A 10,695-nucleotide genomic window follows, 5' to 3' on the forward strand; every position below is an offset into this window, starting at 1 on the left:
TCCAAAAACATGCTGAGGCTAATTGGAGTTGCTAAATTGCCCGTAGGTGTGTATGTGTCAGCGAATGGTGTGTGAGTGTGCCCTGTGATGGGCAGGCCCCCCATCCTGGGTTGTTCCCTGCCTCGTGCCCATTGCTTCCGGGATAGGCTCTGGACCCCCCCGCGACCCAGTAGGATAAGCGGTTTGGAAAATGGATGGATGGATTTCAAATATCCTTGGTGTCTTAAGAATATAACTCATTACGTCAGGGGAAATCCAGGGCTCTGACATTCTGTCTTATCCTTTGTTTTCAATTACTGTTTGTACCCGAACACAGGGTCACCCAGAGGTTATACACATACACAAATTCATCTGATCTAATGTATTTTGATTGTGGAAGCAAACCTGTGCAACATAAAGAGACCATTTTAAATAAATACACACGTATTGATCCAAGGAGACACACGCACGCACACACCCGAAAGTATGAGCCACAGTGTCATCATTTCAGACAGGAGATTTTTTTACGCAACGCTCTATTTTACAAAATAATTCATTATTCGGGAGTGAACTAATGTTAAATGTTTTGTATTTAAAACGGCGTGCTATAACTTCAAATTTTCAAATGTTGCCCTTATACGTTATTCCTGCTGATTGGTGGAAGCCTTTCAGACGAGGGCGTCAATTCCCGAAATGCACGTCGCTCATTGGTCCGTGTTTTGGTTGGTCTGTCGGAAGCCTCACTCATTGGTTATGACGTTAGTTTAAAATTTGTAGCGGGGCTATTTCCTTCTCTGTGAATGTTTTGCTGGATGTTGGTCGTTTAAAATCTTCTTTAGCATTAACCAGCCGGCTAGTGAGCCTTTGAACGTTGTCGCTTAGGACGTAAAAGCTTCTCCTAAATAGCAATGTCTTTTTCGAGAGCTCCAATAAAGAGGTTTAATGAGCACATCGGTAAGTGTCATTACCTGGTCATTTCAGCTTTATTTTAAGGTAAACACGTGTTAGCAATGCCGCAGCGACGCCGCCATCGGCGCTAACCGGCTTACGCTCGGCTGTGGACACTGCTATCGAGCTGTCACTTTTGCAGGATGCGCCCCGCCGCCGGGATCCTACGAGGTGAAAAACGGCGAAGTGAAGGGCGCCGTGTCCTTCCGCAAAACGGAGCGCTTCAGGGCGGCCAAGGGTGCGTCGATACGCCGTCTGGCACCGCGAGATGGGTTGGTCCTGGAAATGGAGCACACCTACTGTCATTTTGTATAATTTGTACATACTAAAATGCATTTTGTATATTAAATGTTTTTGTTTCCAGCTGCCGACCTGGCGTCTCCGGCCAAAGACGTCTTGATGTCTCCCATGAGGCGGACCATGTCCGCTGACGGGCTGGTTAGTGTTCAGTTTGTACGCTAGTGTGGCTCCTTTGAGATTTTAATAGTGGAAAATCGGTTTGAATTTGTGTTGCTTTCCAGGCTGAAGGACTCAGCCAAAGGAAGGAGAAGAGCAATGTGTCGGCACATATTAGACAGCAGAAATTATTGGAGAGAGAGGTGCTTTGTTATACCATATCTGTCTGTCCTTAAGTGTTAACTGTTGATAGTTATATTAACTTTTGATTATTTTGGATGCTTGGATTAACATGACATTTCAATTGCTGAAAGACTTTTTTTCTCCACAAATGCAAATATGAATATGTAGTGGTGTTAATGAATACTCATGTGAGTACCCTTTAATGATGGAACTACTGTGGTGTAGATTCGCTTCTTGGTCCAGCAGCGTGGGGAGCAGGACCGTGTGCTGCAAACCCAGGAGGAGGAGACAAGGAAGATGGAGGCTAAGTTACTGGCTGCTGTGAGGGAAAAGTCTGGCCTCTCTTCCAATGTGGCATCTCTGGAGAGACAGATGATAGAGCTCAAGAAAGCCAATGAGTTCTTAAAGACCAAGGTACCTGCACTGCCCCTCAGACTCCTCTGAAATACATCTGTCATTGATGTTGCTCGATTGTTTGAGCATAATTACAGTTAAAGATTCTTTATTTAGACATTTTCATCTATGGATTCATCTGATCTGTTTGAATGGGCTGTCCTTTCCTCAAAAGGTTTCTGCGGATACTGCCAAAAAGAGGATTAACTCTCTGTCCTTGGAGTTAATTGAAGCAAAAAATAAGTTGGATGTGAAAGACAAGGTAAGGTGCTGAATTTAGTTCTATCTAGGTATAGATGGTGATTAGACCATTCTGCATAGCTGTACACAGTTCTTGAATTTAAATGACTGCTTTTAATTTTAAATAACCTGCTTTTAATGGGCTGTAATATATGAGTGTACTCCAGACAAGTCGACTTCACTTTTCATCTTGTTGCAGGAGCTGAGCTACCTGCAGATCAGCTCAGAGGGTCAGGTGAAGCTGCTGGAGAAAGAGCTTGAGACCTTGCGTGTTACTCTGGACGCTGTGAAGGACAGGGGCAAGGACCTGGGTGAGTGAAACCGCCGTGTTACAGGAGCGTAATGTACAATCTGAGGAGGGGGCTTTATACCGCCGTGTTACAGGAGCGTAATGTACAATCTGAGGAGGGGGCTTTATACCGCCGTGTTACAGGAGCGTAATGTACAATCTGAGGAGGGGGCTTTATACCGCCGTGTTACAGGAGCGTAACGTACAATCTGAGGAGGGGGCTTTATGCCGCCGTGTTACAGGAGCGTGACGTACAATCTGAGGAGGGGGTTTCCGTTTGAGAGCTGTGGAAAGGTTGATGCAAATGCTTCAATTTAAAGTGACATACAGTTGAGGCAGCAGGGCCGGCCAGTCCTTGCTGATGGGCCCCACAATGACATCACTCTGCCAAACACAGGATTTGAACCAGCGACTTTCTGATCACATGCATAGCACCCTAACCTGTGGAGCCACACACACGGCCCCCTGTTTAAGTCTTTTTTTCCTCTTACCCAAGACAAGCTCTACCAAGACAATAAAGCCCAGAACGAGGAACTGGCAACCGAGACTGATAAGCTGACTGGTAAGATTTTACATTTGCATTTAACACACACATTTGTCCAAAGCCATGTTTAGTTGAGTATGAAACCGAGCAGTCCTGAATCAGTCAGGATTAAGGGCCTTGCTTAAAATGATATGGTTACTCTGCTGGTCGCAGGATTTTAAGCTACAACCTTCTGGATATAAGAACATATCCCAATGTACATATCCCACATTGTCCTAGGCTGGTTTTCTCTTCTTGAATAACTTGTCGATTTACAGTCATACTCCTGTTCTTTTAAGCTGTCATCCATGAGCTGGAGAACGACATCAAGGTGCTGCAGGGGTACCTGGATACGGCCAATGAGGAGATCCAGGTACCATTAACTTAGATGAACTTGCTTAGACCTGTAAGCCTTCAAGTGTCCCTGAGCTGAGTTCTTGTATATCTTCTTTAGTGTCTGCGTTTGAAGCTTCAAGAGGGCTCATCTGAGGCAGACAGTAAAATGTCTGAGTCTATGGTAAAACTAAGGTAAGGTTCTTGCTGCACTTCTAGGGCCCTATTTAGCATCTGGTGCAAAGCAGCACCAGGTGTGATGCATGCATCTCTGCTAACACAAGCCCGATGCTGTCGTCATTTTCCTGTCCTGTCCACGTGGCAATACCCTAAGCAAGGTACTGCCCCCAAGCACTTCTCCCTGGGCATTGAATTATGCACTGTGTGCTATGGTGTGTCAACAATGACAGCTAATCCCTTTCCGTAAATAGCAAATGTACAGGCGCCCGTCAGCATGTCAGTCTTAAAATGAGGAGTCAGGTGCATTGTTGGCGCATTATTTTGGGGCAGCCATAAGCAGCTGTGCAGGTGGCCAAGAAAAGCCTGGCCTATAGCATGACTATAGTTTGACAGCAATTCGGTGCATTTTTTGCAACAGGCAAGTGGTTCCCATTGCAGTCACTCGCAATGACAGACTGCCAAATAACAACCCTTACTTACTTTGACACTCAGTCGGTATGCAGTGTTTTATTCGTCTTTCTCTAAGCAGGCACTTTCGTCCTCCAGCGTTTCTCATACTGTCTCTTCCAGCTTTCAAAATGGTAACGTTCTTCCGGAAGTTCTAGCATAGGCAGTCTGTGTATAAACCAAATTAGGCATAGTAACCCTATTTTTCTTTTATTCTGTGAATTTATTTTTTTTACCTTTTCTATTCACTCGCGTACATAAATAGTATTCTGATAATGACGTAACATTTGAGCTCCCACATTCAGGGATGGAAATCTGTCCTGTAGCGAACTTCACAGCCGCAGGTCTCCTGGCTCTTAGGGAATGCGAGATGACACTTTGGTTTATAGCATGTTATGGCTCAAACACACCCATGACTTTTTGTGAGACTTGGTACAACCCTTCTGGTGGATGCGGTTGGAGCGGTGACTCTTCTGGCGTTAATCTAGCAAAAGTGGCTAGGCCATGCGCTGAATGAACTTACACTTATTCGCTTTAGGTAATTGAAATAGGGCCCCTACTGTTATTCATAGATAATCATACGTTTTTAAAAGTTCACACAGCTGCAGTAAGCTTTAGTTTGTGATTCAAAGCCCATGTTGAATTTTCTGCAGAGATCTTGAGCACCAGCTGAAGCAGTGCACTGAAGAGCTGTCAGAATCCCGGAATGCGCTTGGGGAGAAGGAGCAGGAGCTGGAGAGACGTGACTGGGCGCTGCAAGACTCCAGGAGTACGTGTGGAGAGGTGGAGAGGCAGCTGGAGCAGCGGACTCGGGAGCTGCGAGATTCCCAAAATGCCGTGAGCCATCAAGAGCAGGAGCTGGCCAGGCTCAGGGACATCCTGAGGAGAACCGAGGAGGAGCTGGACCAGCGGGTCGCCCTCCTCGGAGAGAGGTGCCTGCACCTGGAAGAGGAGAGAGGTACTGAGTCCTATTCTTTCCCCTTGTTTAAGCTGCCTTTAGAATTGGTTTTACTTGAAGGCCTGGTTGATTTTAATATCCGGATCGTTTTAATTTGAGGAAGTACAACTGTGATTCTGTCGTTTTAGTGTCTGAGGTAGAGGTTGCTTTGCCGCACAGGTAAAACGCAAGAGGAAGGACTGAGGCGAGTGGAAGAACTGAAAGTAGAGATCACAACTCTGCAGGACAAGAGAAAGGCAGACCAAGAGTCATACTGGCAGCTTCAGCAGGCCCACAGAGCCCTAGCAGAGCTGCTGGAGGAAGAAAAGGTGAGCCCCTTTTCCAATGCCGATACCCGTCTAACCTCATTTTAGACTGATTGATTGGTGTGGTCTGGATGGCTGCATTCGGCAATGAGTATGTCTTGGTTACCCGCCCTTGTCCCCCTGCCTCAGTCACGGGTGAGCTCACTGTCGGACTTGGTGGAGCGCCTGCAGGCCGAGACGAAGGCGGAGCGCTGCCAGCTGGAGGCGGAGCTTGAGGAGGTCCTGGAGGAGGTGTCTCAGCTGGAGGCGCAGGAGCAGCGTAGCGAGGAGGCCATGCAGCACCTGGAGCAAGCGAACCGGGAGCTGCAGATGGAGCTGAAGAGGGTGCAGGCTGAGGTGGAGAGGTCAGCGAGTGGGGAGGACCTGGGGGGAGATGTGTCCTTGGTGATGGGGGGGGGGGGGGGGGACTTTGTATAAGATGATTCTTATAAACTGAAGCTCGGTTTAGGGTTTTATTCTGCTTTAGTGTTATGGGTGAATGTGGGATGAAAAGAGCCAGGTCGTGCTGAGTTGACAGAGAAATGCCTTTCATAGAAAGGACTTGGAAATGAAAGAAGCAGAAGAGCGCCACCTCTTGGAAATGAGAGAACTCCAAGAGGGGCACAGCCTGTCCTGGAAGCAGATTGGAGAGATGGCCACTGAGCTTGAGAGGTACTGGGGATGGACAGGCCTACGATTCCTCAGCAATTCTGTTTCACAGGAAGCAGTTTTAATTTTTGACCTGTGATGATTGGCAGCGCCAAGAAGTCGTCGGCCTGCGAGATGCCCCGCTTAAAGGCTCAATGCCAGGAGCTGGAGGAGGAAGTGAAGAAGGTAAAGCAGCAGTTTGAGGAGGAACATCAGCAGCTGCAGGACAGCCAGCTTTCCCTAGGCAAAGCCAAAGATGATCATGCCAGGTGGGCTAACATGCGTTGCTGCTGTGAGAGGCTGAGAGGAGATGATGCGAAACATGGACCTGTAAACTGGCGGGAAGCAGATTTTATTTCATTGAGTAAATCCACCCCCTTTACTTCGGGAGTTTCTGGATTGTTTAAAATGTCTTTCTTTTGATATATACACCGCAGACTAACACACCACTTGTTTTGGCTAACTTCCATTTCTGATGACCTGCTTCAGAGCTCTCACTTTCTCTCTGTTTTTAAGCATAAACTAAATCTGCCCCTTTTACTTTGCAATATGGTGTAAGGAAGATTAGACGTGGCGAAATGAGGGTCTGAAGTCCCCAGCTTACGAGCGAGAGCTGTTCCCAAAGTCTGAGTCAGAAAAATGTACATGATAATCGAATAGAATTTAGTGATCAGTGGTCATTGTTAATGCACCACAGCACACAACAACGAAATGCATCCTCTGCATTTAACCCATATATGACTTTTGTGACACAGCAGGGGGCAGCTAATTCAGCACCCTGGGGAGCAGTGCTTGGGGGCGGTACCTTACTCAGGGTATCTCAGAGGTGCCTAACTGGTCAGGGATTCGAACCTGCAATCTTTCAATTACAAATGCGTGTCCCTAACCATCAAGCCACCACTGCCCACAGTAGTAATGAAGTAGCTGCATGTGGTACTGTACTGCGTGTTCGTTATGCACGATTGTAATTAACCCAGATTTTTAATATGATGTTGCAGCCACATCATAAGTACAAGTTGTCAGCAAGTCAGACGTTCTTAACTCGGGGACGGCCTGTATATACGGCAGCCAAATGTAATTTTGTTTCTGTGTGTGTTTACATCGGGTCCCCTGATTTTCTTCCTACATGATTATACTTCCTTAAGACTCACTTAATGAAGTGGAATGCCTAAACTGACCATATAAAACATACAAAAATATTGCCCAATTTAATCATGAAATAGGTCGATTTTGCAATTATTAATATTTTGAATTAATAGTCATAATCCCATTTCACTTTATTTTTGGAAAAATGTTCCACACTGTAACATTTTGGATGCAGTCTTCCAGAATTTTCTGGAACTCTGGGCTAGTACAGACCCTAAATTAACTGGCTGGTGTACTGGTCTGAGGACAATAACCAACTGGGAAAATACTGGCCTGATGTTAATGGTGACAGCTTGCACTGCTCATTAAACCCGTGTGGTCTCTGAAATCAGCAGGCAGGGGGGTAAATTAAAGCTGAGTGCTGTTATGCTGTGGGTCGTCTTCCTAATATGTTTAGTCAGTGACAGCCTGCGGTCGATTTGTATCCAGAAGATGGCTTCCCCCATTAGCATCTGGCTGTGTCAGTGATGGTTCATCGTGGTTTGTGAAGTCTGGGCTCATGTACTGATATCCGGCTTTGAATGTGGATTTGCAGTCTGACATTTGTCAGTGTGTCATAAGGTGCAACTTTTTAAGATATGCAATACTGTAACTATTTGTATTGCAGGGCATTGCTGGACGTCCAGACAAGGTTGGCTGAGAGGGATGCAGAGCTACGGAGTGCAGCAGAAAGTCACACCTCAGCTGTGGTCCAGCTCCAGTGTCAGGTGGACCAGGAGAAGATGGAAAGACAGAAGCTGCAGGGCCTGCTGGGGCGGGAGCAGTCAGAAAAGGAGTCTTTGGAGGAGTCCCTGGAGACGCGTCTTGCAGAAATCGAGGAGCTACGGGCCCAACTGGAACAGCTGCAGCAGGAGAAGCAGGACCTTCAAAGACAGACGGAGCAGGAAAGAATGGACCTGAAGGAGCAGATGGAGGATGAGAAGAGAGACCTTCAAAGGGACATGGAAAGGGAGAGACTGGTGTTGGAAAAGCAGATGGAGCAGGAGAGGTGTGATCTTGAGCAGAAGATGGAGGAAAGAATCAACTATCAGAGGCTGCACAAGGCTGAGCTCCGGGAGAGGTGAGCGTGGTGCGAGGTGGAGAGAACATGGTGGTTTGTCTGCTTTACGATTCGACGGCACCGCCTGCTGATAACGTCAGGTGTCTGTGATGTGTAACCGAGTCCTTCACAGAAAGCATAGCTGCTCTAAAGTAAGAATGTTGCGTCGCGTCACTGTCGCTTGGTGTTTATGTACGTTATCTCTCAGCACTGCAGACTCCACAGAGTTGGGCGTCTGGCGAAAGCGCTACGAAGAGCTCTATGCCAAAGTTAAACCTTTCCAGGTAGGCAAAGCATCATTCAGGGGTTTTCCGGCGTTCTAGTCTAATGGAATGGTTCAGTAGGTGGTGAGTCCCACATAACATGTGTGTGTTTGTGTGTGACTACAGGAACAACTGGATAGCTTCTCAGCGGAGCGGGATGCCCTGCTGAATGAGAACGGGGCCACACAGGAGGAGCTGAACAGGCTGGCAGATGCTTATGCGCGTCTCCTGGGGCACCAGAATCAGCGGCAGAAGATCAAGCACGTGATGAAGCTGAAGGAGGAGAACATCTCCCTCAAGCAGGTGACGTGGCCGATTCCTGACGGGGCGTCTTTTTAAGAATGGTAATCTGGGACACTGCTCGTTTCATGGGGATTTGCCATGTAAACGCCAGTTTCTTCCTCAACTATCTTGCAAGCTAGTTTTAAGTCCGTGTCGTGCCAGGATGTGTCCTTCAAACCGGGTGCATTTTATATCGGTGCGTTTCTAGTCATTCTGATGAAGAGCGTAGGGGCAGAATGTGTAGTGATGCTGTGCTACAGCACTGATTACTTTTGGAATGAGCATCATCTTTGCCCCGTTGTGGCCATCATGAAATTCCTTCGGACAACTGAAGTTGTAATGTGTAAATGAACACAGGAAGCGTCGAAGCTCAGGGCTCAAGTGACACGGCAGAAGAAGGACCTGGAGCAGCTGAAGGCCAGTCAGGTCCCTCGCAGGTTTGACCCAAGCAAAGCCTTCAAACACGAGAGCAAGGAGAACCATCACCCCTCTTCGATCCTCAGGCAAGGTGAGAAGTCGTGATGTCCTGAGGAACCTCATGTCCCGGGTGCAGTTACCTGAGATATGCTTGGGGTCTGCGCACTGCAGTTCCCCTCAATCTCTGCCCGCTAATGTGTTTTGCTGATCATTTGTTGTGTATTTTTTTTTTTTTTTTTTTTAATAACGTGTTCTCTTCCTTTTTTAGGGAATTAAAGTGTCTACTGGACACCCTGGAGTCCATGGTGATCATGCTGGGGTGGGACCTGTGTATGTTTTGGCATCACCTGCAGCCTGACAGCCAGCTGAGGAGATTGGTGTTTGTATGTAGGGGACCTTTGGGTTTGATAAGCACTGACCTCAGCTACTGGCTCTATGGGCTTTTTCATAGTGTTAATTCATATGTTACTGTATATATGGTTTCTGTTAAATGACTGCAAACGTAGATGACCATGTATATTAACTACTTGAGATTGGAATTTTTACTGGTATTTGTCATCCTGTTTGTCTAATTGCGGTAAACGTTTTGTGTCCTGAGCGTAAAGGGTCTGTACATCAACTCCTTTTGAGTGATTTTGGGATTTCAAGTTTGAGTCTCTCCACTGAACCATTTAGGGTCAAATCTGCATTCTTATTACCAACCATAATTTTCTGTAAAATATTTGTGTGTTTCTAACATCGTCTGTGAAAGTCTAAATTAAGTATTAAACCTTTTTTTGTTCTGGGGACTTAAGACAACTTAAAGCATTAAAATAAATTTACTTTAAGCACACTTCTCTTCACTTGTTTTAACGCATTGGATGGTTGCTGTACCTTCGGATTCATCACAGGAATAACGGTACGTTTCCTTTTGTTCACGGCTCCTTGGAATATTTCTCATTATAGCCGGAAAAATGTATGATACTTCTGTTTTGAGTAAGACTTGCAAACAAGCAGCACTTCTAGCAAAAGCTTTAAAATCTTTTCATAGTTATTCCCTTACCTGCAATTTAAAGCCCTGCACGGTGTCCTGTCTGTCCTTGCTAAACATCCAGGAAGCAAATCTTGCCGTTTAAGATATTTACTAAAAGAGGCACTATGAAAATGAACAGATAAGCATATATTACTGCTCAAACAATACACAAATACTTACAAGCGGTTAAATTAACTAGCGGGATGCTTGTACAATATTGTAAATCCTGCTTCAATGTTTATATTGCCTTTTTCACAGATCGCAAACAACTTAACAGCTTATCGCGTCTAGTTTAAGGTAAGTAGTGCAATGAATGCCACTTTGTACTTAGACGTATGTTCTTTAGGGACTAAAAGTTAACGGAGAGAAAGAAAACAGCAGCTTGTCTTCGAATCCTAGAACCATCGGTATCTGGGGAAACTACGGTAAGCAAAAAAGAACAAACTACCAAAAACCATCTACCACTTCCGGCAGCACACGTTTCAAAGCTCATCAAAAGTGTACATTGTTGAATGTCTCGTGGCTGCGTGTTATATAGTTTTGTAGTGTTAATTTTGAAAATGAATAATCATTATCTAGTACATGTTTAAAAATCAGTGTAAAGTTTACCTCCGCTGTTTTTGCATAAGCGCTGCATGCGTTCTCCGCGACAATCATAATTTTCATTCTTAATTGCTGTTTAAATCACTCATACACGGGTTCGTGAGAAATTTATGTTGAACTCCTTTTTTGGAA

The 10,695-nt window shown here is 45.8% G+C and overlaps 1 protein-coding gene and 1 long non-coding RNA gene across 3 annotated transcripts; one reads left to right on the forward strand and one right to left on the reverse strand.

Moving 5' to 3' along the window:
• Window positions 1-729: 729 nt before the first annotated feature.
• hmmr (hyaluronan-mediated motility receptor (RHAMM)) lies at window positions 730-9,780 on the forward strand. The gene is made up of 20 exons (XM_049029314.1): window positions 730-933; window positions 1,070-1,165; window positions 1,292-1,365; window positions 1,449-1,526; window positions 1,732-1,920; window positions 2,075-2,161; window positions 2,339-2,450; window positions 2,925-2,990; window positions 3,251-3,324; window positions 3,406-3,479; window positions 4,565-4,869; window positions 5,029-5,177; window positions 5,304-5,518; window positions 5,709-5,825; window positions 5,912-6,070; window positions 7,555-8,007; window positions 8,195-8,270; window positions 8,376-8,552; window positions 8,889-9,039; window positions 9,217-9,780. The coding sequence occupies exons 1-20, from the start codon at window positions 888-890 to the stop codon at window positions 9,222-9,224; spliced, it is 2,706 nt and encodes a 901-aa protein (XP_048885271.1). The 5' UTR covers window positions 730-887; the 3' UTR covers window positions 9,225-9,780.
• Window positions 3,957-10,397, reverse strand: LOC125750943 (uncharacterized). 2 transcript variants are annotated; one of them, XR_007400458.1, is made up of 3 exons: window positions 9,991-10,397; window positions 5,320-5,537; window positions 3,957-4,853 (listed from the first exon to the last, which is right to left on the reverse strand). It is a non-coding gene; the product is annotated as an uncharacterized LOC125750943 (long non-coding RNA). The 2 variants fall into 2 exon arrangements; XR_007400457.1 differs by having other exon boundaries at window positions 5,320-5,554.
• Window positions 10,398-10,695: the final 298 nt, after the last annotated feature.

The sequence above is a fragment of the Brienomyrus brachyistius genome, chromosome 10, assembly GCF_023856365.1.
Source record: "Brienomyrus brachyistius isolate T26 chromosome 10, BBRACH_0.4, whole genome shotgun sequence".
Taxonomy (NCBI): domain Eukaryota; kingdom Metazoa; phylum Chordata; class Actinopteri; order Osteoglossiformes; family Mormyridae; genus Brienomyrus; species Brienomyrus brachyistius.